Source organism: Sminthopsis crassicaudata, chromosome 4 (genome assembly GCF_048593235.1).
Source record: "Sminthopsis crassicaudata isolate SCR6 chromosome 4, ASM4859323v1, whole genome shotgun sequence".
Classification (NCBI taxonomy): Eukaryota; Metazoa; Chordata; class Mammalia; order Dasyuromorphia; family Dasyuridae; genus Sminthopsis; species Sminthopsis crassicaudata.
In genome coordinates, this window is record NC_133620.1 from 131,697,532 (window position 1) to 131,722,216 (window position 24,685).

A 24,685-nucleotide genomic window follows, 5' to 3' on the forward strand; every position below is an offset into this window, starting at 1 on the left:
CTCTATTTATGGTCTCTGCCTCCATTTTTATCACTCCGATTTCTCCTCCTTTCCTTTGCTCTGTTTCCAGTCTAATGCCCTAGGCTTCATAAATCCTTCAACACAGGCAGGCCTGACTATCCATAACCAAGGCCTTAAGTCTGCTACTCACAGTGTCTCTTTTACCTTAAGCTTTCACATACTTGCTAAGATTATTCCATCTTCTAAGTTCCATAATACTTAACTGAGGCTTCTAAGCAATAATGGGTAGGAGGGTATGTACACATTCAGACTTCAAAAAGAGCTAGAATTCTGTTCCAAAAGTTGATCTTATAGGTATAATTTTGCAAACTCTAGGTTTATGGACTTGATCACAACACTCAAGGCCCCCACTAGACAGGCACATCACTTGGAAGATATTAACACAACCTAAACATCAGTGATACTGGCAAACCACAGCAGGGCTTATATAGTACAGTTTGTCCAGGCATAGATACTTCAATCAAGTTGGATTCCCTTCCTTACTTATAACCTCACTTTCTGGTGAACTGATAGTTATCTATTTAATCTTTTTTAGCAAATCAGTCAAAAAGTCAAAGTCAAAGAATTTAACATATTAAACTACTGGCTAACATTTGAAATTTTCCACACATGACACTAATTATATATAGTATCTAATGAATAATTAAAATTTTATATCACACAGTTGCATTAATTTGCATTTAAACACACATATTTCAAAAAAGCTGACCAGTAGTTTAAGAAAGATAGTATATTACAATGTAAACAGATATACCTAATTATATATCAAATGGATACCTATCATGTGTCCTTATATTTAGAAAGGGCAGGAAATTGGCTTTATTCATCAAAATCCTAACACCTTTGTAGTACCTTGAATTAGATAGACCCTACATCAAGATTAGCCTCCATCCTCACAAACACAGAATTATTTAACACTATTCCAGCTCTGGAGCAAAAGAATAACGAGAAGTTTTGCTATCTATAGTGACTTATTTGTTCAAAAATAGTACAGAGGACACTTAAAAATTCCAAAACATTTTATAATAGAATTTTAGCTCTTTCAAAAAATATTTGAGTTCATAATATACATGCATAGATACACACACACACACACACACACACACACACACACACACAAACACACATATACACATATAAAGCTGGTTGTGCAAAAATTAAATATTACCTTAACTGATCTTTTAGAAAGACTAGACAAGTTAAAGTTATAGTGTAGCTGTTCATCTGTCACTGAACAGCCCATGGTTTTTATATCATCTGGGCATACAATTGGAGTTTCCCATTCAAACACATAATCACAACCGCTACTTCTTATCATCTTTGGTGATCCCTGTTTTAAAAAAAGAAAGAAAAATTTAACTTCATAAGAAGTAATAATTCTAAAATACCATTATTTCTAAATATATAAATAATTCTAAAATACCATTTATTCTAAATGACACAAAATGTAGCATCTGATTTATTAAGATATCCTGAAAGGGGCCCTAATGTTAAAAGAGAAAGAAATGTATTGCATTACCTACCAGAAAACACTATACACCTGTACTTCAGGATACCAAGAGTACCTATCTGGCATATCAGCAGTAGCAAAATGCCACTGGAAACAAAGGCTCTGAAGAGCCCAGACACAAGCAATGTTTGAAGGCTGCAGCCAATCTAGAAGAGTTCTTCTCTGAAGTGCAAAAAATCAGGCATGACTATTGCAAAGGACAAATGCCCCCAAAATTGCTAGTTTTTCAGTTATCTGAAACTATCTACATAACTCCTGGGTATAATCACTAATAATATTTTAAGTGATTTTTTTTATTTTTATTCAATGCATTATGAAATGAAAGGGCTTTCACAAACTTCACTAGTTTCTCAAAATAATTCTATAAATTAGGTAAACTGTCACCTTGCACTAAATTATTTATCTAATATCACTTAGCCATTAAATGGTAGGCAGCACTCCAACCTAGTTTCACCAAATCTTAAGAGAGCAATGGCCTTTCCATTATGTCATACTGCCCCAGAAACTCTGCAAATCCATATCATGAAATTAAAAATTTAAGTAATCTTTGAAGGGTAAAAGAAAAACAGCTTTGAAATAGGTAGAAGTTGTCACAACAGCTTACTTCTGTGTACAACTAAAGTTACCCCCTCTTCCAAAACATATGCATTCATTATTTCTACAATCTGAAGCCAATTAAAATAGGCAAAAAGGGTGAAATATGTTCATTAAGCCAAAAAGTCTATTTCTGTTTGATGTTAAAGATTTTTTTTCCACATGGTCTATATTCAAATGCTCCTACATGGTACATACCACTCAGGAAGGAAAGAAACCACAAGGGGAAAAATACTTCAAATAAGCCCCACAAACCTGTAATAGTTAGTCTACAGATTTCCAAAGGCAAGCAAACACTGACTTGCTGCCAACATGTAACTAGCTACTCCAAGACTCAGCCATGGTGTTGAGTACACTTTCTTCCTATGTGTAATCCTAAATGTAGCATAATGCTTCATTTATCTAGCACTGTGAGAGAAAAAATGTTCTACAATAAAGGAACTTTTCATATTTTTTTTCTTTGACAGAAATTTTGATAGAAATCTTTCTATAATATCACTCTGTATGGTTCTCTTCGAAATGTGTTAAATATAATCAAACATGTTCTTAACTATTCAATATTATAAACATTAACTTTTAAACTAACTTGAAATATACTGAGAACCTCAGGAGGTATATGAGGCTACCTGTCCCTATCTTAAATGGACCCTAAATTATTCTGTTTTTCAATTTTTTTTAAGTTTTTTTGGATTTTTTTCACATTATTACAATATGTTTGTCTAGAAATCTTAATTAAACTCCTCAACCTTATCACCACCCTTCCCCACTTCAATTTGCCTGAGAGTCTTGCCTAAATCCATTCTGAATTCCCAGTTAATAGCCAAACTTGTTTAAAATGGGTGTAAAGGATGAAACAATAGATCTATATCAGTAGGTCCATGGCCTTTTCCTGAAAGTACAGACTGTAATTGCTAATTCTGCCCTCAGAATGTTTCTTCCCCCCCACCTTTTCTGGGATTGGGGATTTATTCCACAAACTTAATGTCTGTGTATAAGTCAATTTACCTAAGCATCTTTTTCCTCATGGGCAAAAGACTCCCATGGCTATTGTGAGAAATACATTTTATAAATCTCAATGTCTTTTGTAAATGTTTCTCATTATTATTGCAAATGACTAAAGTCTGGTTAGTGGTCAAGTAGTATGAGTTTATTGGCTACAGAGAGGCTTAAGAATCACAGAAGTGAAGTTGAAAGGAATGTTAAAGGTTGTCTAATTTAACCCCCACCCGAAACATGAATCCTAAGAATATCCTTGAAAAGTAGTACTATAGTTTCTACAGGCACACTATTGGAGATAGGAAATGCTCAAATTGTGCAGTACAATAATTGTATAGGAGTTGTGGTTTTTGGTGGTTTTTTTTTTTTTTTTTTTAAGTATTTCCTTATGTTTCTATTTAGTCATGTCTGCTTTTCTGTGGACCCATTTGGGGCTTTCTTGGCAAGGACACTGAAGTGGTTTGCCATTTTCTTCACTAGTTCATTTTGCAGATGAGGAAACTGAGGCAAACAGGATTAAATGACTTGCCAGGCTCACCAAGTGGTAAATGTCTGAGCCCATATTTAACTGAAGAAGAGACATCTTCCTGATTCCAAACCTAGTGCTCTATCCATTGCACCACCTCACTGCCCTATTTCCTTATATTGGGCTAAAATTAAACTCCTGGTTTTATACTCTAAAATATACTGCTGCTACTACTTTCTGCATGTAAAAAGTGATTATTTGTATTTTTATTGTTAAGTTTCATTGTTGCCCACTAATTATTCTTTCCATCCTTGAATTAGAATCATGAATACTGGGAACTGGAAGAGATTTTGGAGATCAGGAAGTTCAATTCCCAATGAGGAGGGATTAAATAACTTGCCAATGTCATCCTAAGAATCAGAGCTGGAGCTGGCAGAGAATTCTGTGGTCTTTTCTACAACACCTTCATTTTATAAATACTGTACTTCTAGGTTACTGGCAATCGCAGTACACTCCCAAACTCTCTGACTTTAGCTTTAGTACCCATTCCAGTGTGCCCCCAACAGTTGCAGAACTAATGTTAACAGACTTCTCAGGTATGCAGACTCCCAGCCCAACAACTGGGACTAGATTTATACAAAATAGACCAGCTTTATTGGGTTCTTTTTTAAATAAAAGGAAGACTATTATCCTTAGACAATAAATAAACTTCATACCCTGCATTTGCCAAATGAATAAATAAAATATTAACATTTAAATCATGAAAAGAAGCTGCTTACCATATTTATTCCCCTTTTGCAATGAAATAAAATAATTGAGGAATAATTAGCATTTCTATCTAAAGGACATGGGGTAGAACTATCAAAAGTGATATAAATTTCATTAGTTGCACGATTAAGTTGTGGAGGTCCAGTGACACGGCCAACATCCTAAGAGATAAAAGAAACAAAAATTAGCTCAGGAAAACAATTTTTCAAGAGATAGCTGATTAAATATTAAAATAAAATGCAAAAAAAAAAATACATCTATGAACTTATATGCAATTAAGACCAAAATATTTGCCACACAAGGTTATATGATACTACCAGAATATGAAATCGTTGTGATAAATATAAAAAGTTTTAGCATAACTGTTAATCATTTCCATTTGTATCTCATTCTCAAAGAATCTCTAGTGAGCTTGTAGCTCCTAATATCTGCTCTCAGAGAAAGTGATCAGATTACAATTAGGAGTTTAAAACACCCAAGAAAAGAGTCAATTTTTTGATTCTGTAACAAGGAACAAGTAACAAGGAACCACTGTAGGAGGAGAGGGGAGAAGAGTGTTGAGGGGTGTGTGTGTGGGTGTGTGTGCGCGTGTACATGCGCAAACAAAATAAAGAGAGATGGGATCAGATCCAAACCTGTGTTTTTAAAAGATTATTTTGATAGTTATCTGAGAATGGATTAGAATGGCCAAAACAGCACTTAGTGTAATAGTCCATGTGTAAAGAAATGAAAACCTGCCCCGCATGGCAATGTCAAGGGAGAAAAGGAAGAATATATCAAAGATGCTACGAAAGTAACAGAAATGACACAGTGAGGAGGCGAAGATGGTACCTAGGTTATAAGCTAATGTGAGTGGGAGGATGATGTGCCTTCAACAGTGAAAAGGTAATTAAGAAGAGGTACAAGTTTGAGGGGCAAGATAAGAGATTAGTTTTAGATATATTGAGTATACAATTCAGTTCACAAAAGAACTCACTTTTTATATCCATCTTTTACAATGGCATTTATTGTCTCAAACACATAAATACAAAAATGATTGCTAAAAATGCTCTCAATATTAAAAATCTATACATTCACATTATTTAAAAAATCAAAACATATATGATTTTCATTTTCCTGTGTGATTTATTAAAAGGTTTAAATAAGAGTTCTTAGCTAATAATAAACATTTGCATTTCACAAATATTTTGAATTGTACAAATCTTGTACTTCAACCAAGGAGTCAGTGTCAGCAAATATACTTTCCAATTCCTCTAACTCTGATATAGAAATCTCTACTCAAGGATGATGAAAACACACACACACACACACACACACACACACACACTGTGGTTCCTTAGCCTTTCCATGCCAAAAGACAGTATGCATAATACCAGTTTTATTTTCAGATCCTTTTTTCTTGAAGAACCTTTAGTTAAAAAGGAAAAATTGTGCATAAAGGTTATTGCCAAAATTATTTTTCAAACTTTCACATGTGATACTTACTATAGGAGAGCCATCAACAGGAACCTTACACACTGCTGCCCCAGCAGGACAAGAAACTCCTTGGATGGGATTTATAGCTTGACAGATGTTAATATAGAAATCTGGCTTGGTATCAGATAGATCATCATTTTCATTATAAGCTTCATAGCCACCAGTTCGATGAATCAAAGGGCTGAGGTCAATAATAGAGCTTCCATTTTTTACTGAACACTGCTCCTATTGCAGGAAATTGGGGCATGTCATATTATCAGCATACTCAAAAGATACAAAGATGCATTTATGTCAGATAACTTGCAAACTATACAACAAGCACAACTGCTGAGCTAAATAAAAAATACATATATCATCATATTTATCCTGATATCTTCCATCAAGTGTTTTATAGCTAGCACAATGTGGGTAGATTCAATTACCTTCAATATCAATGATACAATTGTAATATAAAAGACAAGATATAAGAAATTCAGAACAGATACCAAGAGCCAAAGCAAAATCTCTTTCAGAGTTAACAATATTTCAGTGGACTCACCTTTTTCTCACAAGCCAGTGGGGTGTGCCAGGAAAAGTAAAGAGTACATGTCTGTTTATCCAAGGAAACAAACACAGGTCTATTGGTTGTCTCAGAACTGTGTGTACATACAAAGCTAATTACACTCTTATACTTTAGGGCATTCTTGGAAGGGCAAGGAGCTCCATCATCATAAACAAGCTGTAAGACTTGATCTACATAAATTAGTCTGTTATTCCAACTTCCAGCATTTATTTTGGTCAATCCAAAGCAAACACCTGAAACAAATGGAAAGGAAAAATATAATACAAGGTATCTATTTTTTTAACACTAAATTATTCCTTAAATCCAGATTATATTTAAACTTCACGCTTATTTTTAAAAACCCTACTATAATGCTGTACATTTAAGACTGTATTACTTCACTTATCAATAAGCTTTTAAGGTGTGATATACCTCCATCAAAAGATCTGCAATATCATTCCTTCAAATGGTATTAATTGTAATTTATCTATTCACTCTTACTCTGTATAACTATTATCTTACCTTATGTCTTCTTTTTACCCTCCACAAGGGGTCTAAGAAACATTATTGGAAAACTTAGATCTTTTGATGTGACATTATCAATGGAGCACATCAGCTGCCCAATAATTATCTCTTACTCTCACTATCTGACTAATTAAAGCTCCATTATAGATTTCTGATGATATCTTTAATGGCACTTTTTTGTACAATTCTTTATTGGAAAAATATCAAGGCCTACTTTGCCACAATTACCTATTCATAATGTCTTGGATGATCCACAATTTCAATTTTTTATCAAGTGCTATTCCATGGTTCTCAAATAGCATCTTAAGAAAAATATTTATATCTTCTAAAAGATGGTTCTTCATTTCAAGGAGAAACCTAAATCATTCCTCAAAGGTAAGTCAATCTATCTTTTTTCCCCCCCATTCTGTGCCTACTTTATACTCTTGCAATGGTGTCCCCTCACTATATACATATTGGTAGTCCATCTGACTCTGAATTCCATATATGGGGAGTAAGAGTTATGTCAAACCTTTTGAGTGACTAAGGATATCATTTAGGAAGCTATACAATGTTGTGGAGTTTGATTTCATCAATAAAAGGTAATCCCCAAAAAACATCTAAGTCACTGTATTTGTTACAGAGAATTCCTCTTCCACCTAGACTTTACACTGGGCATCTTTCATTACTGTGAAAAATAATTTAGACAAGTATACATCATTAAGTATTAAATCATAGTTTGACTTAATTTAGAAGTTTTTATCAAATTTATTTAACTTCTCAGTGTCTCTAGGCAAAGTAACACTAAATTGTAAACAGATGCCAATCTGCACTGTACACACTGAGATACGAAAAAAAGTAAAAACAAATTTTTAATATACAGATGTTTAGTTCAAAATTTGATTTTCACCAAAATGATAAAATAGCAGAATGAAAATATTTCATTTTCTAATTTCCCTCACAGCAAAGAACAGGAAGCACAAAAAGATTTTGATGTTTTAAGACATTAAAACTTTAAAAAAGGAAACCTATTTTGGCACTTACCAACTCCAGAAGGGCAATTTTTAGTCCCTCCACAAATACCCATATAAATTAATCCTTTTTCACTGTAAGGAACTGAGTAGCCAGAGTCATTCTTTAAAGAGTTTAGATCAAACAGATGACCTGTAAGAAAAGGAAAAACTTTAGTCTTTTAAATAATGGACATTTTGAAAAATAGGGAATCAGAGTATTTCCAGGGCAGATTTCTATTCTTATGAGCACCATTATATGTAATGGCCATTGATGCTAAACTTAAAAATCTATCAAAATGCTTCTACTGCAAGGACTTTAAAAAAAAAAAAAAAAAAAAAAAAAGTGACCAAAAAGCTAGCTGACAATATAGAAATACTTACTTAGGTTGCATCAGTTAATCCCTGAGTTCCTAACTGAAGGCTCTGATATTTACCTGGAGTCAAGTGGCTCAAAATATGTTCTCCCTCCTGCTGCTGCACAATAAGCACAATCTGCAAATATGTTGTTTATTCCCAAATGTATACCCCTAAAATCTTAGTTTCTTGGATTCTCCCAATTGTTGCAATTTAAGTTTCCAAACATAAGGATATTTTGAGAACCTCCAAGGTTCTCTTTTCTTTTAAACCACATTGGAGAAGCCTGTGTCCCACTTTCAGATGAACTTAACAGAGGTAGGCCCCCCAATATGGCAACAGGAAGAGGAAAGAGCTGAGCCAAGAATATGAAAAGGTAGATGTGCGTCACTACAGCATAGGCACTTACTCATATGTCTTCTTCTTGGTCCAAACAGTTGATCTGGACCATTCTCAAGCAAAGAGCACTTTGCATTTACAAAAACAAAGATGTATTCAAGTTGGACCAGTACCACCCCCCGCCACTTTGTTTCTTAAGTAGATCTCACAGAATCCCTCTGAGGATTTACCTGTAGCAGGATTGGTAACTTGACAGTTATCCTGTATATTGCTCTTTAAAGGACACGCAGCTGAAGTTTGCCATGAGAAAGTATATTCACAGTCTTCCACTGCACTTATAAACATGGGCTTAGAATCCTATAGGCAAAATACAGAAAGAGTCCAGCATTATGATTAGCTGTAATAATACCAGCTTGCATCAAATTGCTCTGAACATGGGAAAAACATATTCAATACCTCTCTGGGAGAAAGGCTAGTGCTATATTATAATTATAGAGTAGAAAAAGAATTTCCTAAAACAGAGTAAATGCCAAGTACCAAGCTCTAGGGTTGAATTAACTTTTGGAAGAAGCTATGAAAGTTTGAAAAAACAAGCAACAAAACAGTTTCAAGAGTGAGAGCTTCCAAGTAGGATTAGAAACAACTAATATTAATTGCCTCGCTGTGTGCCATGTTCTATGGTATCTAAGATGTTGTGGGAGACCAAGTAATAATTACAAAACATTGTGTCTAATCTAGTAGACCAAAAATAAAAAACAAAACAAAACAAAACCCCACAAAGAAATGAGTTAGGATTTGCAAAAATACTTTATGAATATTAACTCCTTTTATGTTTATAACCCTATGAAGTGGGTTTTATCCTCCACTTTATTATTATTTCCATTTTACAGAGGAAAAAACTAAGCTTGAGAAATGTTAAATGGCCTACCTAAAGTTGCACAGCTAATTAAAAAGTCTCAAAGTAGGATTACAGCTTAGTTCTTCCTAACTCCCACATCTTTCTTATTTACATTTCTATTGTGCTTTATTCTTTTCAAAGCATATTGAAATTAACACAGTACACTTCTGCAGTACACTTACTTTGAAGTCAAAAATCCTATAACCCTGTATATTCTTTCTCTATTTCTCATTAGATAGGGCTCTGGGATCTCCCAAAGGTATGCTTCTTGTTCTTCTCTTCCTCTTCCTTCTTTCCTAATCTTCTCAGTTGACCTTTATGATTCCGTACTTGGATACAGGGTACAGAAATGAGCAACACATCTGAAGGCTTCCAACTGCCAAAAATTCCTAACTATGCCACTTCTAAACAGGGTCTAATTTCTATTTAAGCCAAACAGAGAGACTTCATGATTAACAGCCTTTTCCTATCTCAGTCTTCTAGAACATCAAGATGATTACTTCTTAAATATAAAAATGCGTTGCCTCCCAGAGGCTTTTTACCTTGATAACCAAGAGACTAGTTCATCCTGGCCTGACTCCTGGACCCTAAACCATAGTCTCACATAGGCTTCCAGAACAATGCTTACTTAAGTCTATAGGTATAGAACTGCCCCACAATCTGTTAGGTACTAAAAAACAAAACAAAACAAAAACCTAGTTTTTTATTAACTTGTTCAGTTGGGGGTTTTTTAGTACCTTACATTTTGCAAGGCATTTTTATGCTGAAAAAAACTAATTTACTACCTATGCCAATTAGTTACAAAAGGCAATTGTGGATACAGATAAAGGGAATGACAGAGAATCACTACACATGTGGATTCTATGCAGCATAATATAGTAAAGATTAAACACAAGCATGATTAAATAATTTAAAACATTCAGAGTAGATATTTCTTGAGCAAGAAATTTTTGTCACTGATTACATTATACATCTCTTGCTACCTCAATCATATGGTAAGCTACGTGAGGTTACTAGCTGGCATAGTGAATAATATGCCAAATTCAGATCCTGCCTCAAAACACTTACTAGTAGCTGTGTTACTTATTCCCTTATCCTATCTTGGGCTTCAATGCCTTCCTCTACAAAATGAAGATAATAGCATCTACTCCACCAGATTGTGAAAACTAAAGCATATGTGTCTTCAAATTGCTACATAAATTGTTTTGGCAGTGCTCTATCCCACCAGCAAAGGGCTATCTGATTGCTCCAACTTAGACATTCCCATTTATAATAAGACACAATTGGCAGTTATTATTAACCAGAGCAATGGCACTTACTACATGACTCTCACTGCATGTCAGGAGGATTGTTGTTTTCTTTCTGCGAATCTTATCTGGGCACAAGTCTCCGTTGAGATACTTCAGAATGGAAGTGCCTTCACCACTCCACTGAGGGCCGTCACTCACCCTGCCCAGGGTTGTATATTTAGAGTTCTCCACCAAGCAAACAGCTGCATCAGGAGGGCACGATCCTGAAACATAACACAGAGAATGGCCTCTCCTCTTTTTCTTCTACGACACTGTACAATATTGAGATTTCCAATGAAGCAGTAGTATATTCAGACACCTTGTGAAGGACGAGGACACAAGACCAGGTTTTCCTCAACATTCTACTCCTTCCTAGCTTAGTAATCAGAAGATGACCAGCTTTAACTACTGTACTCATGCTTTAAAACAGATTATAAAGCCTCTCATTTTCAACATAAATTATGTTTAAACCTTAGTTTTATCTAGCAGTAACAACACATCAAGTGCCACTATAAAAACCTTTGTTTCCAAACAATGCTTGTTTATTCATCCTATTAAATGGCCAAACCTGTCAATCATTACAAGAAAAATTACTCAGTTTTATGTTTCATTCTTCCTCAATGTGAAAATAATGATTCTTCCTAATGATGAAAATAATGAAGACCATCAACTCTTAACAAGTCATGACCAAATTAGTGACCCTTTCCTCACCAATGCCAGCCTGTGGGGCCAGGGACTTGCAGATGTTGATGAAGTACCGTTCTGTGGCACCAGTTCTTGTAATTGCTTCCCAGTTGTCATTGTATCGTGATAGAGGTGAAAGGTCAAAGGAGTTTCCTTCACGATCTCTAAATTGAAGGATAGGGATTCAATTCAGCCACAATTAAGAATATTTCCACCATATGCCAAATCAAACATTAGTAGTTTACCATAGTTCTATAAAGGTATATTAATCCATCTGTGGATCTTCAATTAGTGCAAGCAACAATATAGTATTGATGTCTCAATCTCATGATTATTTTATAACAGTAAGTGTTGAAAAATGATTGGGGGCAGAAGGAATATGTGGTGTGGGATGGACATGATCATTTCAACTCTTGACTAGACAAACACACCCAAAATGCCATCACTGCCTTTCAAAGTTAATCAAATAGTATCATGACATATAAATTCTGTGTCTATAAGCCACCTCAATATAAACTAATGATGAAAAGAATATATTTAGCTAACTATACCACTCCTGACAGCCTCAAAAAATGTCTAATTGCTACAAATTAACTTTGGGATAAATTTAAGTATGATTTTATCTTTTGATCCAGAAGTGTAAAAATACAAACTTACCTGAATGAACATTCAATGGACTCAAAAGGTGGACAAGCATATTGGGTTCGCCACTCAAACAAGTAAGAACAATCTAAAGTTTCCTTCAAGAACACTGGCTAAAGAAGATTAAAAATAAATATAAGTGTCACTATGAGGATGAAAAACTGGATGTGATCATTTTAAAATGAAAGCAATCTTAAAATGAGATTACGCTCATCAAAATCTAAGCAAATTGCAGTGAACTCTGATATGCTTTGCTTTAGTTTGTACAGTTCAAACTAAATTCAATAATTGAAGTTAGAGGGGGGGAAAAAGAAATGATGGTATATCACAACCAGAAAATGGCAGAAAACTAAATGAAAAATTAATTTACTTTTATAGAGGAAATTTCTCTCTTCTCTCTAATAGAACAAACTGCTTAGATAGCATCCTGTGGCTCTTTTACTATGTCAAACATACTCACCTTCTGAGTGATGCGATCACAATAAAAAAATATGGTTGTAGATCTCTGATATATTTTATGGCATGTATCCCCACCAGTGTAATTAATCTTTATTAATCCATTTTCATAACTCAGCTTCTGGGTAAGTAACCCTATTTTAAGAGAGAATTAGAAAAACAAGAAAAGTAAAACACATTAGATACATTAGTTAATCTATTCTTGCACTTGAAAAATCAGCCCTTTTTAAAGTAATAATAATCATTGCAAATTAGTTTTATATAATACTTTAAGGTTTACAATATGCACTATTCATACATTCAAGACTTAGTCTTCCACATGATCACATAACTAATGTCAAAAGAAAGATATGAATACAGATCTTCCTGAATCCAATAATTGTTATCGCTCCACATTTCATGCTGTTTTTTTTTTAAATATAAAAGACCACCCTGAAAACATATAAGTCATTTCAATGTTTCACAGTTACAGTGGCAAAACAAAACAAATGAAAAGAATGCTCTTCACTTAATTTTGAAGGACGACCACAGAAATACTGTTTCTCCAGTTCTTGGCACTTTAACTGAGTACCACTCCTATTTTGTTTAAACAAATTATCAAGCTCATTATCAAGAAGCAATTTTTGTAAATTTTATCTAAAATGTACTAGATACTATATAAATGCTTATTCTCTTCTCCTCCTCTCCTCTCATCCTCATAAGAAAAAAATTAGGATATCAGAGAAACAGATTTATGTAAAGTGAATCAGAGTAATATCCATAATCTAAAATAATTTAAATGAAGACAAAATTTAAAAGGCAACCACAAAGAAATCAATTGGAGTAAATAATCTTGCTGTCAGAGAACAAATGATAAACTACATTTTCTGGTTTTCGATAGAAAAGTGGATGATTATGGAACAAAAATGTTATAGACATCATCAGTTTTTGTGGACTTGTTTTTCTGTTACACAATATTTTTTGATGTTGGAAAACAACTGTTGCATACACAACTACATCACAGTCTCTAAAAGCCACTAATAAAACATTAAAGAAAACAGAAAGTCAAACCAATATAACATTTTATTATTGCTTTGGGGGATTAAAAAGTCAAATGAAATCCATAAAAGAGGTAGTTTTATCCAACTCAAAGATGTAATTTAAATCATGTCTTAAGTTCATTATTTAACATTATCCTGAAAAGAATCAAATGCACCCTACCTGCAGTTTTCTGGAAACTCGGAGGCCCCTTCTTTTCCTGACATGATGAAACTTTTTTAGAGTTATCATCTGACTTGCATACATGTGAAGACAGCGTCCCACAAACCCGGAAGTAATAGGTGTATTCACCCGCAGTCACTATTGTGTCATTTACAGCGAGGGCCCTCAGGTTATAAATATGGCCATGTCTTGGATCTTTCACCTCACAATTGTCTCCTTTGAGGACATATGTGAGGAAAAAAAAATTTAAGTGATAGAGCAAAGAGGAAAATACATAACATTCATACACATCTTATGATTTAAAAACTGAATTAGAAGAGCATGCAGAATTTTATACAAGACATTTTATATTGTTTTACCATTATAAAATTAAAAATCAATTTTAGAAAAAATTGGACTTTACAATAAATTAGATTTTCTCTAAGAGTTTGCTTAAAAGTTCTGTCTCTCAAAGGTTCTTCATACTAAAGTATTGAGAAACAAAGCCTTAAGCTAGGAAACATTAAAATGTATCACATTAATATGTTTGTAATGATTAATATGAAATTTTGGATGAATGGAAAAGAAAACTTTTGAGGTGGAAAAGGCCACAGATCTCACCTTCTGCTTTGCGAATAGGACAAGCCTCTATGGTTCTCCAGACAAATACATATTCACAATCATCTTTATGTTGAAACACTGGTGATCCCTAAAAACACAAGCAAACAGCTCATTTGGGCATAAAATGTTCTTTTTATATTCATCAAAAGCAGTCAACCATAAAATGGTAGCTTCAAACAAGTAATCTAGAAAGGCATTAATCAAAAGACCTAAGATTTAACTGCTACAAAATTAGCGTGGCTCCAAATACATGATTTTCTTTAATATCAAGGAATTAATGTTTGAACTTTTTTGGAAGATTCAAGAGCATAATGCTATCCCATCCATAGCTTTAAATCCCTTAAAAAAAAAAAAAAAAAAAAAAAAGACATGTGAAGGCCTTTCCAATGAGTTCCCCCCCCCAAAAAAAAAAAAAAATTTTTAAGCAGAAAGATTAAAATACACAGAAATGTGTTAGGATTACTAGGTGAGAACAAGTAAATTAAGGTGAGAACAAGTAATTAAGAACAAGCAAAGCATTTGTCCAGAAACTTACAGGTGTCTGATCACATTCAAAGATGATACGAGTGGAAAAGCGTTGATTTTCACATTTGTCACCATTCACATAAACAATACTCAGTGATCCATTAGCAGCAGTTTGAGGACTGATCTGTACAACACCTAGGTTTGTGCCTATGTCACCAGTTTTTACACAAGATCCCAATGCACTGCCTAGAGGAATAAGAAAGACTAGCATTTCAGTGAAGTACTTTTAAAATTCTAAGTCAAATGTTTTTTTAAAATCACTTTATCAAAAATAAAAGAAGGCCAAAATAAAAAGATAAAAGAGAATTCACCATGACATCCAGGAATATAAGGTAAAGGATTGCAAACATTTAAGTAAAAAGTTCTTTTTTTTGCTTCTGATGAAGTATCAAGTGCAATCCAAGGTTCTCTTGTTTTGCTCAGGCCACTTAGATCATATTCATTGCCAGCAAGATCTGAAAAGATATTTGAAACACACTTGACTTTCTTTTTCTTTTTTTTAAATTATAGCTTTTTATTTACAAGAAATATGCATGGGTAATTTTTCAGCATTGACATTTGCAAAACCTTTTGTTCCAGTGGAAATCTTCAACATAAAGAAGATCCAACTCACTTCCAGTTGATCAATGATGGACAGAGGTAGATACACCCAGAGAAGAAACACTGGGAGGGGAATGTAAATTGTTAGCACTACAATCTGTCTGCCCAGGTTGCATGTACCTTCGGATTCTAATGTTTATTGTGCAACAAGAAAATGATATTCACACACATGTATTGTACTTAGACTATATTGTAACACATGTAAAATGTATGGTATTGCCTGTCGTCGGGGGGAGGGAATAGAGGGAGGGGGGGTAATTTGGAAAAATGAATACAAGGGATAATATTATAAAATATATATATATATATATATAAAATAAAAAAAAAAAAAAAAAAAAAAAAAAAAAAAAAAAAAAAAACCTTTTGTTCCAATTTTTCTCCTCCTTTCCCCCACCCTCTCCCCTAGATGGCAGGTAGACCAATACATGTTAAATATGTTAAAGTACATGTTAAATACAATATATGTATACATGTCCATATAGTTATTTTGCTGCACAAAAAGAATCGAACTTTGAAATAGTTGTACTTTCTTTTTCAAAGTGCACTGTCTTAATGGATTAAAGAATCTTCTCTTGTAGTTAATGATTTTAATTTAGGTTTTCAGAATAAAAACAAACTCACAAAAAAAAACTATTGGGGAAAAGATCACAGATTTAAGGCTTGAAAGGACCTTACAGCCATCCACGACTTACCCTCTCCTCCTCACTTTGCAGATTAGGAAACTGAGGCTCAGAAAGCTTCAGACATGCTGAAGGTAGAAAGCATAGATTCTGGAGAAACTAGCACCTTTTGCTTTTTTTAGTATGCCAGAGAATAGCATTTACATAGACTATGCAAGATAGTACATGTAGAATTATTTTTTAAAATACAGAATCAATGGTCTTTTCTGTACTTTGTTTTGTGGCTAAAGTCACAAAGCCTTAAAAAGATTCTGATGTTGCCTGACCTCTACTACATATAAGGTAAATATGACACACTATGTACTATGTATAAGATCTTTCATCATTCTTTTTAATCATTTTATGTCTACATTTTTTTCCCCCAACTAGTCTATGAGCCAGAACCACATCTTGTTCTTTTTGTAAGTCAGATTTATGGATCCCAGTACCTTTGATACAAGCTTTTACTGATTATGATTTTCTTTCCCTCTAAAATTATCATTTCTGTATTAAAAAAAAAAAAATGGACTGTGAATGGAACTATATATCAAAGAAAAACTAATTGAAAATAATTTACACATGGCGATTCTAAAACTACTGGCTTATGACTACATTTTCCCATATTACTATGTAATATAACAATGGGCTAACATGCTGTTCCTGCCTTAACACACACTTTCTATTTCCTTGATCTCAGGAACTTACCAGTAACTTGACAATCCACTGGAGAAGGTACACACGCTAAAGCTGTTTCAAATTCAAAGAAAGTATCATAGATTCCTAATTCAGAATTAATATCTTGACGTAGAAATTTGGGTTTTCCTGGGTAGATATCATCATTGCAGATAAAACGTATGATGAAAGCATCTGAAGCACCTTTAGGAGAAAAAAAAGATCAAATTTCTGAAAAACAGAAGCAAAAGGGTATATAAACATTTGCTAGAAAAACAATGGAATCCCTTCAGAATGCTGATGCTGGGAGATAGGAAATAAAACTAACCTGAAAAATTGTACTAGATTATCCATCATGTTTCAGGGGATATGATTTTATTAATTTATATAAGAATGTACCATATTATGACTAGTTTCAAGCTATAAGCAAATCATGTTTTCTATCAACATTTTGAATATTCTAGGATCTTCTAGTTCTTTTAATTGCTCCTTTAAACAAAATTTAAGTGTCATTCAGATATCTTTCATATAATAACAATGAATAGAATTCTTGTTACAAAACAAAAAATTTCTAATAGAAAATATTTTAAAGTTCTTTGACTTAAACTTGGCACATAATACCTAAAAATAACATTTATAGAACACTTTGGTCTACAAAGTGATTTACATATATTATCTCATCTGAAAAAATAGACTTGTGAGCTAGGGATTGTCATCCCATTTTATAGTTAGAGAAGCTAACACAGAGTGAAGTTAAATGACTAGGCTAGGGTAACAAAACTAGTAAATGTCTTGGTAGAACTGGAACTTGGATCTAGTTAATGTTTTATTACAATGAATTATACCTACATAAATAGGGAAAGGGGGGAGGAATCTAATTTCTAGGGGGAGGTGTCCATTGAGCATATTAAATGACTGAAAAGCAAGGGAGAAATGGTAGGAAGTGGTAGTAGTTCACAAAAACTACAGGAATACAATTAAGATCAAATGATTCACTGAATCAGTTTATTTTATAATAGTCAATCTGAGATGTCTTATGAGAATTTGAAAGTGATGATTAAATCAATTTTTAAAATTTAAGCTTTGTTTTGTTGGAGAGTTTTCTGGAGTAGTAGAGAGGGAAGCAGTTAGCTCCTGGGATAGAAGTCATTCCATGAACATCAGCAGTGTGTAAAGAACTTTTTGCTGATAATTCCAAATTGTCACAAAGAAAAGGGGATGAATTGTGATAGGCAAGGAAAAAGAAAAGTACAAAACATAAACATGGACTCCACCGTTATATCTTTTTAAAAAGCCCTGAAAAAGGAGTATCAGAGAAAATATTAAAAAGGCAAGTAAGTTTTAGAACTACTTTAGTCTAAGCAAAACTAATACTAGAATCTGTATTTGAGAAAGCTAGACTGGCCAAAAATCTAACTATGCTCATTTCTTAAAAAAAAATTTCAAATAAGGGAAGACCTTAGATCCGGGGCTCCTTCTCAGCTACCCAAGCTAGGGAATACTGAGGAAGCCTGAAAGTATCTAATTGGCAGAGCAGGGATGAGTTAACCGTGATAAAAATTAGCTCTTCACCAGGCAGTCTCTATACAAATAAAATCATAGGTCCAATTAAAAAAAAAAAAAAAAAAAAAAAAAAAACCAACAATTTAGTGACTTCTGTCATCAATTCTTAGGTGAATAGAAGAGTTCTAAAACAATGCTTTCAAAATGGCATGAAGAGCACAGACTTGATAAAGATGCCCTATTTTAGAATTACTTCAGTTTACATTTTACCATGGAAAACAGTAGTGCCCCAGCATCCAAATATTCACTGTAAGAACTGCAATTATTGTTTCATCTCAATATTATGTTTCTCAAGAGGAAGTAACATAACAATATCCCCTAAGCAGCTATACCTCCAAATAGCTGTACCCCCAAAAGCATCAAGAAAGGAAGAAAAAAAAAAAAAAAAAACATGAGCTATGAATAGGTTTTGAGATAGAAAGGCAGAGGGCAACTAGGTGGCACAGTGGATAGAGCACCAGCCCTGAAGTCAGGAGGCCCTGAGTTCAAATCTGGTCTCAGACACTTAACACTTCCTAGCTGTGTGACCCTGGGCAAGTCACTTAACACCAATTGCCTCAGCAAAAAAAAAAAAAAAAAAAAAAAAAAAAGGGGGGGGGGAGAAGAGAGAAGGAGAGAGAGGGAAGAAAAGGGGAGAGGGGGAAAAAGAGAAGAGGAGAGCTCAGAGGGAGGGGGAGAAGAGGGAAAGAAAGAAGAGGGGGAAGAAGGGGAAAGGAAAACTACTTTGTTTTAGCTTAGCAAGATACAGAAAGAGTTATGATGTAATTTGTCCTTTCAAATTAAATAATCTAAATGAGACACTCAAACTACAAGTCAAAAGTGAAAAGAATAAGGGGGGAGGGGGCATGAGAAATTGGAAAGCAAAACAATTTCTTTAGATTAAATAAAACACAATCAATGGCTTTAAAAAAAATTTATAATTTTTACCAGCAAATAAATGCACATTTTCTTTCAAGAATACAAAAATAAAAGTCTACAAGATATACAAACAGGATTTGCTCAAAAAGTAAACAAGGCCCATATGATCACTCTTCACTTTTTATGTTAATGATTGAGATATAGATGGCTTTTAAACTTACCTTTAGATGGTGAAAGGGCTCCTCTGTAAGTAAGTGTTATATAACCCTCTGTAGTTAAATGAAGACTTTTTTTAGCTCCAACTCTCCTTTCTGGTTTTAGATTATTTAGGTCTCCTGATCTGATCTCTCCTTCACATCCAGCAGCCTCCTTTCCTTCTATAGTCCCACAGACAGGCAGTGTTCCACAGATATTAAACTGGAAAGAGGGAGACATTTATAAAAACAGCATTCATTAACTATATTACGCTATTTATTGCTGTATTATTCTTTCATTAGTTTTTTATTGTTCTTGTTCACTATTTTCTTTTTTGCAAGACAATTGGGGTGTTTTAATGATTTGCCCAGGGTCACCCTGTGACTAAATGTCAAGTGTCTGAGATTGGATATGAACTCAGATTCTCCTGACTCAATGTCTTTCTATATATACACTGTACCATCTAGATGTCCCTCTCATTCATTATTATAAACAAAACATATATATTCCAGAAATAAGGCCGTCTGAGCTTTGAGGGGAAAAAAAAAAAAAGTTTAGTGACTGCATTTTTCAGTACTGACAAATTAGAGATTTTAAACTGTTTTTCTTCTTAATCTCATCATTTTATAAGTTGCAGGACAGTGTACTTCAGGGACATGGAGCACAATTAATTGTTACGGAAGAACTAAGAAAGTATGACAAAAGGGACAATAAAGCAATGCATGATGAGGGTTAGAAGGATATGACAGAAAAATTAAGAACTTCACAGAGAGACTACAGTTGTTACTCTTCAGAGAAAGACATGTCATTTCCCACTATCACAAAAAAAAAAAAAAAAAAAAAAAAAAAAAAGAATTGGGGAGAGAGGGAGAAGAGAAAATGGTATCATATGAATGAGAGATCTCAATGCATGTACAACTCAAATGTTTCCCTGGTATATTCATGTCAGAATCAATAGCTGAAGTCTATAGCCCAGTGAGCAGCCCTCCCTTTGGTGTTCTTACAGAATATAGACAATCTATTTGCATGCATTGATCCCATTTGTAACTTTTAAGTATTAGTTAAATTTCTAGAAATATATGCATTGAATATACAATCTTCCCCCCTTTGTAAAAGATGTGATTTAGGATATTAAAATATAGAAGTCAATCATTTCTACAATGTTTGATAATAATTTCACTAAAAACTTGAATATTAGAGAGCAAAAAATACATAAAAAGTGGTTTTTAAGTTTTTGTATGATCACACTGTCATCTACAAAGAATATTTTAAGGATTTCATCATCTTAGGAAAAACTTCTACTTGGACTCTACAATGGACATCTTCCAATACAATAGCAAATATATCTGGTTGCATTCTACAATACCCTACAATGCCTCTAGAAGCTCACATCATCCTTGATTTCATACAAATATTCTCAACCCTGTGACTTGCTTCCCCTTTGACATTTAGTTCCTCCCAGAACCACCATTTGAAAGATGACATTCATATCAAACATGAATTAAATTCTCTCTAGGCCACATTCTTGACACTGGATTTTCTCTACCATATCTGAGAAACCTCTTCCTCCTGGAAAATCACTCTTGCTCCTTTGTGAATGGATCCAACCATTCTAGAGAACAATTTGGAACTATGTCCAAAGGGCTATCAAACTGTGTGTAAGCTTTGATCTAATAGTGTTTCTAATGGGCCTGTATCTTAAAAGATCTTAAAGGAGGGAAAGGGACCCATATGTGCAAAAATGTTTGTGGCAGCCCTTTTTTGTAGTGGCAAGAAACTGGAAACTGAGTGGATATCCATCAGTGGGGAGAATAGCTGAATAAGTTATGGTATATGAATGCTATGGAATATTATTGCTCTGTAACAATGACAAGCAAGCTGATTTCAGAAAAGCCAGGAAAGATGTACATGAACTGATACTGAATGAAGTGAGCAGAACCAAAACACTATACACTAACAATGTGATTATATGATGATCAGCTATGATAGACTTAGCTCTTTACAGCAATACTGTGATCCAAGATAATTCCAGTTGGAAACTGAGATGGAAAATGCCATCCACATCCAGACAAACTATGGAAACTGAATGTGGATTGAAGTATAGTATTTTCACCTTTTTTATTTGTTTGTTTGCTTTTTCTTTTTCGTCGTTATTTTCCCCTTTTGATCTGATTTTTCTTGTACAACATGACAAATACAGAAATATTTTCAAAAGTATTGTTCATGTATAAGCTATACATGACTTGCTTGCTATCTTGGAGAAGGGATAGATAGAAGAGGAAGAAAAATTTGGAACATAAAAGTCTTACAGAAATGAATGTTGAAAACTATTTTACATGTATTTGGAAAAATAAAATTGAGAAAAATAAAGCTAATTACCTGTTCACAAAATAAAAAGTAATGTCCTTAAGATCAGAGTCTGTCCTTTTGCTTATGTTTATATGTTTATATTTACAGAGTTTAGCATACGGCCTGACATATAGTACACATTTAACAATTCTTTATTGACTTATATCTCAAGGAAAGATCAATAGGAACTAAACATTAAACAAAATCAATCACTTCTTTGAACTGTATAAAAGAGATCTTTGTGTCTCCCTATTCAATAGTGATTTAAAATTTTATGATATGAAAAGATACCTCGCCTCACACCTTTGCAGAAGTAGGGAGATTCATAGGTGTGAAACATCATATGTAATTTTAGGGTGGCTTTTTTCCCCCCACTATATTGATCAGGTTTGCTGATTTTTTTTTTTGTCTCTTCTTGCTTTTTCTTTTTTTTTTTTCTTTTAAAAATATTGTCATAGGAGATGAACCCTCTTGAAAGAGTTAAAGAGAAGAAATGTACAGGGGAAAATTTGGCGGATATAAAGACATGATATCAATACATTTTATTTCAAAGAATAAATAAAACTATTGGTTCAACCAAAGAAAAGGGAAAAAATACATTAAAGTTCTTTTCTTTCCTTAACAAATTACCAGGTTTCAGGAATACTGATTTAAAACTGAAGTTTAACCTGGGTTTATGGTTTCCGTAAATTTTTTAAGGATATTTTAATAATTATTTCAATATAATCATTTTCCTTTGTAACCCTATGCGTTGTTTTGTGCATTTAAAAAATATTCTAAGATGGAGTCCACATAAATAGGTCTTCCTTGAATATCCAAAGGGTCTAAATTACACAAAGTGTTAAGAACTACTCTTAGAAGTCTTAGGTAGTCTATTACATTCTAAAAACCTCCATTTGTTCAAGATATTCTTTCCTGTGCCTTAATCCAGGTTGTGCTTTATAATGTTAATCTTCATTAGTATCTATCCCCTTTTTCTCTAATTCTATTGCAACCAAGGAATATAAGCAGTGACCTTTCACTTCAGAATTTCTCCATTTGTTAAACTGTCTTATTCACAATCCTAATACCTTGAAAAGTCTTCCACATTAACCACTATGTTCCTTGCTCAGAAGATTGTGGCAAACACAGCTTTAATTGGAAGCCCCAGAATGGTGATCCCCTTAGGCACTCATTATTTCACAAGCTTGTCCTTAAACTGTTCCCCTTTCTTTCTCAGTATAGTAATGGCATGCTTATTTTGCTTCAGATTTTTATTAAATCATCTTATCAAATAAGGAAAGTTCACTTATTTTCAAACAGAAATTTCTCTCTTCTGGACATCTGGTTTTGCTAGCAGTATTAAAAATGTAGAGCTCAAAGAAATCCAGTGTGGGTGGTTATTTTTCTCCTTTTAATTAAATGCCAGTTTCCAATGGAAATATAAATAAACCTTGATCTTTTTTTCCAGTTATAACATCATGCACATACGTTTGGGAAGTATGTTCAGAAGATTCTATGGCACATAATCAACGAGGGTATTTCCTTTTTCTCCTTAATTAAGTAACATAATTACTATTTCCTTTGGACTCCACAGTTTCTCAATAACAGAACACTGGATCATACATAAATATACTAAAAGACAAACTTTGCAAATGAAAGATGTAAAAAGGCAAGATTAGGCCTCCCTATCTCGTCCAGACTTGAAGTGAAATGGCTACTATTAAGTCCACTCCCACTACTAATTAGCACAGCAGTTCTTACTTCTTCCATTCTGAACCAGGACTTGGAGTGAAGAACACTAGAGTTTGTGCCAAAAGAGTTAGAAAACTAGGCAAGTGCTTTGACCCAGCAGTCCTACTACTAGATCTGAATCCCAAAGAGATTAAGGAAAAGGGAAAAGGATCTATTTGTACAAAATATATTTACAATAACTGTTTTTGTGGTAGCAAAAATATTGAAATTGAGAGGAAGCCCACTAATTGGTGAATAGCTGAACAAGTTTCTAATATATGATTGTGAAGGAATACTATTGTGGGAAAAGAAATGATGAATAGGATGCTTTCGGAAAAACTTACATAAACTGGTACAGAGTGAATAGAATCAGGAGATTATATAGTGGTAGCAACATTGTAGGAAAGATCCAAGTATGAAAGACTCAGCTAATCTAATCAAGACAATAATCTAATATAATGCCGAAAAACACATTTCAGAGAGAGATCCTCTGAATACAGATTGAAAAACATGTTTTTTTGGGTTGTTTTTTTTGGGGGTTTTTTTTTTTTTTTTTTTTTAGTTTTGCATGTAAATGTTTTCTTTGGCAATGTGACTAATAAGGAAATGGTTTTGCATGACCTCACATGTAAAATGAATATTATGTTGTTTGCATTCTCAAGGGGTTGGGGAGGGGCAGAAGGAGGGAAAGAATTTAGAATTCCGGAATTTTTTTAAATGAATGTTAAATGTTTATATGTAATTGGAAATTATTTAATGAAATAAATTAAAATACATCTTTTTGAGGGAAAAAAAAGGAAGGAGGAAGACAAGATTTAAGTTCAAATTTGGTCTCACATATTTACTGTCTGTAAGACCTAAGCAAGTCACTTGACTGTTATCTCAGTTTTCTCATCTGTAAAAAAAAAAAAAAATACATATATATCATCTACTTCTCATAGTTGTGAGTCATTAAATGAGATAATACCTGTAAGTGCTTTGCAAAAGTAAGGTATTACATAAATGTTAGCTATTAATATTTTTTAAACAATTCAATTGTTCATAATCAGATGAATTGATGGCATAACTCTTACCATAAAAGACTTTCCAACACCAGAGACTACATATCCATCTGATTTAGTTAATGGGTCAAAATTAAACACAAATCCACTGTTTGGATCCCTTACAGAGCAAGCCTTAAAAAAAAAAAAAAAAAAAAAA

General features: G+C 33.5%; 1 protein-coding gene across 1 annotated transcript in view; it reads right to left on the minus strand.

The window, feature by feature from the left end:
* IGF2R (insulin like growth factor 2 receptor) overlaps positions 1-24,685 on the minus strand; it is a 137,961-nt gene that overhangs the window by 20,433 nt on the left and 92,843 nt on the right. The window contains 17 exon segments of the mRNA XM_074309389.1: positions 1,190-1,351; positions 4,367-4,516; positions 5,841-6,056; positions 6,370-6,626; positions 7,921-8,040; positions 8,813-8,939; positions 10,800-10,993; positions 11,481-11,617; positions 12,111-12,208; positions 12,556-12,686; positions 13,752-13,967; positions 14,352-14,439; positions 14,887-15,062; positions 15,188-15,331; positions 16,841-17,011; positions 19,450-19,645; positions 24,559-24,660. Coding sequence (XP_074165490.1) covers positions 1,190-1,351; positions 4,367-4,516; positions 5,841-6,056; positions 6,370-6,626; positions 7,921-8,040; positions 8,813-8,939; positions 10,800-10,993; positions 11,481-11,617; positions 12,111-12,208; positions 12,556-12,686; positions 13,752-13,967; positions 14,352-14,439; positions 14,887-15,062; positions 15,188-15,331; positions 16,841-17,011; positions 19,450-19,645; positions 24,559-24,660 — 2,685 coding nt within the window.